At 41.1% G+C, this 7,002-nt stretch overlaps 1 protein-coding gene across 1 annotated transcript in view; it reads right to left on the bottom strand.

The window, feature by feature from the left end:
* Positions 1-3,671, bottom strand: part of LOC123983492 (NACHT, LRR and PYD domains-containing protein 12-like) — a 22,971-nt gene extending 19,300 nt beyond the window's left edge. Inside the window, exons 1-4 of the mRNA XM_046069782.1 lie at positions 3,521-3,671; positions 3,078-3,200; positions 1,081-1,316; positions 1-903 (exon numbers count right to left, since the gene is read on the bottom strand). The exon at positions 1-903 is cut by the window's left edge and continues 934 nt beyond it. Of these exons, the coding sequence (XP_045925738.1) occupies positions 1-903; positions 1,081-1,316; positions 3,078-3,200; positions 3,521-3,651 (1,393 nt within the window). The 5' untranslated portion in view covers positions 3,652-3,671. The remainder of the gene's footprint in view (positions 904-1,080; positions 1,317-3,077; positions 3,201-3,520) is intronic.
* Positions 3,672-7,002: the final 3,331 nt, after the last annotated feature.

The following is a 7,002-nucleotide window of genomic DNA, read 5'->3' as shown; positions in this document are numbered from 1 at the left end:
GCTCTGTAGTCAACATGTGCTCCAGAACTGTAGCAGTGATCCAGCAGAAGACTGGGATTAGACACATGATGTGGAGGCTCCTGGAGGTCTTGATGTGTGAGATGATTCTGCTGGACAGCTCTTCATCACTGACTCTCCTCCTGAAGTACTCCTCCTTCTGGGCGTCAGTGAAGCCTCGTACTTCTGTTACCCTGTCAAGACATGATAGAGGGATCTGGTTGGCTGCTGCAGGTCGGGAAGTTATCCAGACGAGAGCCGAGGGAAGCAGATTCCCCTTGATGAGGTTTGTCAGCAGCAGGTTGACTGATGACTTCTGTGTGACATCAGACACAACCTCACTGTTGTGGAAATCTAATGAAAGTCTGCTTTCATCCAGGCCGTCAAAGATGAACAACAGTTTCCAGACGGCGAGCTTCTCTGCTGGGACCTTCAGTAATGTTGGATGGAAAACATGGAGCAGCGTGAGAAGACTGTACTGTTCATCTTTGATCAAGTTCAGCTCCCTGAACGAAAGCAGAATCAGCAGACTGATATCTTGGTTTTCCAAGCCCTCTGCCCAGTCCAGAGTGAACTTCTGCACTGAGAAGGTTTTTCCAACGCCAGCGACGCCGTTGGTCAGAACCACTCTGATGGGTCTCTGTTGGCCAGGTAAGGCTTTAAAGATGTCGTGGCACTTGATTGGAGTTTCATGGAGGGTATCCATTTTAGAAGCTGTCTCAATCTGCCTCACCTCATGTTGGGTATTAACCTCTTCACTCTGTCCCTCTGTGATGTAGAGCTCAGTGTAGATCCTGTTGAGGAGGGTTCCACTTCCTGTTTCATCACTTCCTTCAGTCACACGTTCACATCTCCGCCTAAGACTGATCTTATGTTCATCTAAAACCTGCTGCAGACCACTGTCTGCTGAAAGAGAAGAAAACATTTTCTGTGACTAAACAGAGAGCAAGAATGCAGATAAATAAAAATGTATTTGAATTTATGATATTTTGATAATAAAACAAAAAACACATGCCCCTGTAATTAAACAGAAAGTCCTGTTTTCAGACATGATGACATCAGCAGACAGATGTGCAGTCTTACTTTGTACAGAGCTGCTCTGACTGGCTGTCTGCAGTCCAGCTCTTGTTCTGGATCTTTCTCCACACTGGGGACAGGAGGAGTCTCCTGATGAAGCAGACTGGTCCCAGTATGAGGTGATACACTCTCTGCAGAACCAGTGTCCACAGCTGGTAGAGACTGGATCCTTCAGGACGTCCTGACACAAAGCACAGCAGGACGGCTGCTCCTCCACAGAAACAGGACTCCTCTTCCTCTCTCTGTGAAGACATTTCATTAGAACTAAAATGATTAGTTTCTTATTGTTGAAAAATACCCAGATTTGTCCGACACTGTGTAGAAGCTCAAATGGTCACAGAGAAAAGTAAAAAGTGTCGTTACTTTTCTGTTTAAATTCAGCTTTCAGTCTGTAATGAAGATGATTGTTCCTTTTATTTCAGCTTTCAGAAACTCTAATTAACTGCTTTTTGAATGTCTTAATACATTAAAGCATTTAATGCTCTGCCTGTAGTTTGTTATTAATACAAACGCAACACTTCCTGCAGCTCCTTCACAGTAAAACTCTCCAAGTAAAGGGAACTGATTATGTCCTTCACTGTTTTACAGTCCCTCTGGTAAGCTCAGCTTGTGTCAGTTTGAACTGAGGTTAGAAATGGTCTAAATAATTGTGGTAGACCAACAGTCTCAGACACAAAGCATGTAACGGTGGCGTCACAGGTCTACGTCCAGGCAGTTTCCTTTCTTGTAAGTCATTCCCGTAATCTTTCCTGTCACTCTCTACTGTCAGCTATTAAAGGTGCATTATGTAGTTTCCAGCAGCCACCAGCGGTGCGGATTTAAGATTGCTACCAGGCGTGTGCTCGTACGCGTGCTCGCTTGAACTCATGAGCGAGCATAATCCGAAACACAACCGCTTTCATACAGAAATCCTGCAATAAACGCAGGAACACCAACATGCAGGCTGTGGCTTTTCAATCAGACATGTTCAGGCTCTGTTACTTCAATGTAATTTTACTTCATTCAGTGCAGCAAGCCACATATCGGCACAATCCTCCTGGAAAAAACAGCAGTGTGACAGCGGCTATAGACAGACAGGGAGACAGCTTCACACAATATACTGGAAACTCTGGTAAATCCCTACTGCAACGTTACAGTAATATTTTTATCAGCTTGATGTTGAACTTATTCATGGTCATTACATGATAAAGTTACAGTGACTGCATTTCAGTAACTGTCTTTACTATGTTTCACGGGAGGCTCAGCAATGTCTGCACAGCTAAATGTATTGGATGATAATGAAACGGGTAGTGAGCTATACTGAATATTATAATGAGATTGTGTCACTCTTTATAACAATAAGACCGCAGTAAGTAACTTTACTGTAGTGTTAGTGCATGGCTCTTCCTCTGGGTTGTATATTATGTGTACCTGAGTATCGGTAAAAGGCAATAAAGCTAAACTGAACGTTACGAAGCAAACAGCGGCAGGTCCGAGCTACTGTAGCGTTAGCTGGCTGCTCCTGGCTGCATCACTATAGGCTAACGTTAGTAAACAAATCGCTCCACATTTGCTTTTTACCATTACATCCTTTCTTGCAGGATAAATCAACAGTGGTACACAGGATAGTAACATGGGTCGCGTTAGTTGGTGAAGTAATGTGGAAAGCGATATAACTTTGCACTGGATAACATTAACAACTGCTCGGCGTTAGCCAGCAAGCTAAGGTGATTTTCTCTGTGTCTCTCCAGCTTTACTAATGCTCACTTTGTTCTTAGTCGACATCATCTGAACCCGTTTGGTCTGATGGGCTTCAGCACATAAACCTTTATTGTTGTTGGTGTTTTGCTGGGAGCCGGTTGTTTTATGGTGTCAGTGAACTGCATGTCGTTGCCATGTTGTCATAGTTTGAAACAGTATCTGCACTAATAGTTCTGCATCATGAATATCTTTTAACATCTTGTCTTCATCCTCAATGCATCATCTCCAGTTTAGGTCAGTTTAGAGTAAAAACAGTCTCTTACTTTGTGTCTGAGGGTCCAGGTTCATCACTGAAGAGTGGAGGATGAAACTGTTTGGACCAGTCACTCTTCATAGACAGACAGCTGGATACTGCAGACTCTGCTCTCTGTCTGTCGGACTGAACTCTGCAAACACCAAGATGTTTTAATTCATATCACATGAATCCTTGATAAATTCTCCGATGAAGCCATATAGGAAGCTATAAACACACAAACTGTTGCTGCTGTCCATAATTAGGAGGTTTAAAAGTAAGCTGTGACTGACAGCTGTCACAGACACTAAGAGGAAGATAGCACTAATGATTTCTCTGTGTCACAAAATAATTTTAGTTAGCAATTACATTTTGCTAGAAATGTTAACATACAAACAAAACACCAGAAACCATCACATCAACAGAGGTAAGGTTTAATGACACATATAAATGGGTTAGTAGAAGTTCTCTTACTTTGTGTCTGAGGGTCCTTGTTCATTACTGAATAATAGAGGATCAGCTTTGGACCGGACACTCTTCATAGACAGACAGCTGGATCCTGGAGACTCTGCTCTGTCCTCCTCTTCCTCCATACAAACACTCATCTTCTGGACTTCAGTCAGTCTGAGAGGTAAAACAGTAACACTGAGTGTGAGCTCAGATCACAAGAATCAAGAAGAACAAGTTTGTTGACACAGACAAGACTGAGAGAACAGGAAGTAACACATGCATACACACACACACAGTACACAGGGAGAAAACTGACTCAGAGACTTTGACAGTAAAAAATAAAAGTGTTGGATTAACACTCACTGAGTCTGAACTGACTATTTCAGCTTCAGGTTCCCTCCCTGTTCTCACCTGGATTGAGAACAGGGAGGGAATTAAAATGTGTTTTGGTCAAAATGTTGCAACTTAAATGAAGTTTAAATGATGGAAATAAGCACTACAGTGTTTTAAACTAAGTGGTCTTTACAGAAACATTTTTGTGGATAATACTACTGATTCTTTGAGAGTGAATAACTTAAAATCCACTTAACAGCTTTTTCTGGAGCTTTTGTTTGATTATTTTATTATATTTCAATATCCATTGTTGCTTTTAGCTTGACAAAGGTTTGTTTCAAAGTTTTGAATTAATGTGTGTTGGATATCAATTAATGAGCGTGATAACTAATATTTTCTGTTGTCTGGTTTATTAGAAGTGTGTTTATTTTTTATGTTTTATGACATACAGTGTTTGACACATATGGATGCAGTACTGTGTGCTTTTGTTTTGTTTTAACTCGTAATGTAATCTAAGATGTGTCTTGTGGGCTGGGCATCTTTGAGCATATTTATTTCAATTGTATGGACAATGTTATTATTTCTTGAGAAAGCACTTGGCGACAATAGGCAGTGTTCAATCATTAGTATTACTCTGCATATTAAGCATTAACTGAGCAGATTGTTGGTAGGTGAGAACCTGCTTAATATTTTAAATAATAGAATCATGTGCAGACGTCATGGTGGTGCAGTGGTTAGCACTGTTGCCTCATAGCAAGAAGGTCTTAGGTTTGAACTTTGGTCATCCCAGGCTTTTCTGTGTGGAGTTTGCATGTTCTCCCCATGTCTGTGTGGGTCGTCTCCAGGGGTGCTCCGGCTTCCTCCCATCGTCCAAAGACATACAGGCTAGGTTAATTAGTGATTCTAAATTGCTGTTTAGTGTGAGTGGTTGTTTGTCTGTGTGTTAGTCTTGCGATGGACTGGCGACATGTCCGGCGTGTATCCTGCCTTTCGCTCGATGGGATGGCTCCAGCCCCTCTGCAGCCCTGTACACAGAATTAGCAGTCAAGAGTGAGTGAGATTGATGTGCTGTTTTTTATATAATGTTTATTTTGTTGCTACTAAATCAACAAAGTTTGTTTTTCAGAAAGGCACCATATCCAAGATGTCTATCGTCCCCAAACCTGCCAAACTCTGTCTGAACTGAAAATGTTGTTAGAAATGTCCTGGAAGCAGGGGGGAGGCAGAGAGCAGGCACAGGCTGCAGCTACGGTCTTTAGCCCAGAAGCCCCTTTAATACCTCATTTTGGTAAATTATAATATTGCACAAACTAAAGGAGACAGTAACGTGTCTTTTGATACTTTAGCTTAAAGTGCTATTTTGAGTTAACCTTAATATTTAGCCATTAGCGCACATGTCAGTTGGGGGCAAGGTGTCTCAATGAATTTGGGGAAAGTCATCACATGTGACATTTATTTTTATTTTGTGATTATCCAGTGTGAAAACTTACCAGCCAATGAGGCAAATTGTCACAAGTGCACACTCTCTATTCAACTGTCAACAACTCTGTGATTAGATAAGACATGAAGAGGAAATGAACTCAAAATATCTGCCCAAGACAACATATCCTGCCCTCCTTACATTGAGATGAATATTAATATATCCTTGTTTAATACATCAGCTGTGTACATACACTGTATCAACTGATCAACCAACTAATGTTATTTTGTAAATCAAAATTATTTAAGACTTGAGGCCTGTAGAAATGTAACAGTGTAGTGTTGACCATGGCCCGATGAACCTGCTGGGCAAAAGTGTGCCTTCCCTCCCCTCACCCCTAAATTCACTCATTAGAGAGAGACACCATGGCACCACCATACACCATGTGTATTATTGTCTTTGCAATTGTTAAAGCACTTTGTAACATAGTTTTTGAAAAGTGCTCTATTTTATTATTATATTATGTAAGCTGTTGTGACTCAGCTGTAACAGTGTCTGTCCTGGAAGCAGTCTCATCAACAACTGTGACAAATTAGTTCATCTTATTTTCTGTATGTCTGTGTGTGTGTGTGTGTGAGCCAACGCAGAGATCAGGCACAGGCTGCAGCTACGGTCTTAAGCCCGGGGGCCCGTTTAATACCGCGTTTCGGTGACATTCACCAAATAACATTAGTTTTCTTATTCATCACATGTCTGCTTCTGAGTCTGATTTCTGAACATGATGACAATTACAAATCATGGTAGGAAAATAAATCTGTTTTATAATGTGACAACGATGATTTTGTTTTGTTTAGGCACAAAAATAACTTTGAGATGACATCAAGATTTCTGTAAAAAGACTTCTTCGTCAAGTTAAGGTGACTTTCCTCGCCGTGGTGACAGAAATAACCACTTAGTTAACCATTAAATGAGCTCACCACAGATTTATCATCACACTCCTGTAACACTTTCATACTCATGATGGACAGTTGTCGAGGCAGCAGAACCACAGATTTTGTCTTTTTCATTTCACATTCTGCTTCTAATGTCGTGTAAAAATTCAAGACTTGGGCCAGATAAGAAAGCTTGAACTTTTACCAACATTTTTATTATCAACAAAAACAGACAACAATTAGAATACAAAAGTTCCACCGGAGTGTGTCAGAGATCGGTGCAAAATAGAGTCCCATTCTGTTAGACCCGAGTCGACATGAAAACCATGTAACGACTGACTTTCACCTCCTTTTGGACCTCCTTTTATAGCTCTGTTTCTTGGCTCTCTTTCCTACTGCATCTGAATTTGTGAAAGTCCAAGATTTTCACGTGCCTAAGCATTTAGTGGGAAAGTCCCTGACTGCCTGCTCCTCCTCTCTGTGTCCTCTGCATGCACTCTGCTTGATCATGCCATTTCTTCCATAACCTGACTTTTATGGAATAAACTGGTGTTGTTTGTGCTCTGTGCTAGAAACAGGACATTCTTACTGTGATGGACTATATTGATGTATGTTTTGTTATACAATTTGCACAAAATCTGCTTCTATATTTTACTTTGCAGGTATTTTTGATGCTGCCTCACTGTGCTCCCTCCCTTTTCTCCCAAAGCACACGAACTTGCTCACACACATGTGCCTGGGCAGTTAGATACAGAAAGGAGCACACACACTCAGAGCTGTAGAGTTTTAACACTGTGATCCTAACTTTACACTATAAAATA

Source organism: Micropterus dolomieu, linkage group LG01, assembly GCF_021292245.1.
Source record: "Micropterus dolomieu isolate WLL.071019.BEF.003 ecotype Adirondacks linkage group LG01, ASM2129224v1, whole genome shotgun sequence".
Classification (NCBI taxonomy): Eukaryota; Metazoa; Chordata; class Actinopteri; order Centrarchiformes; family Centrarchidae; genus Micropterus; species Micropterus dolomieu.
The sequence above is the reverse complement of the archived record's forward strand: the minus strand, read 5'-3'. Positions and strand labels throughout refer to the sequence as shown.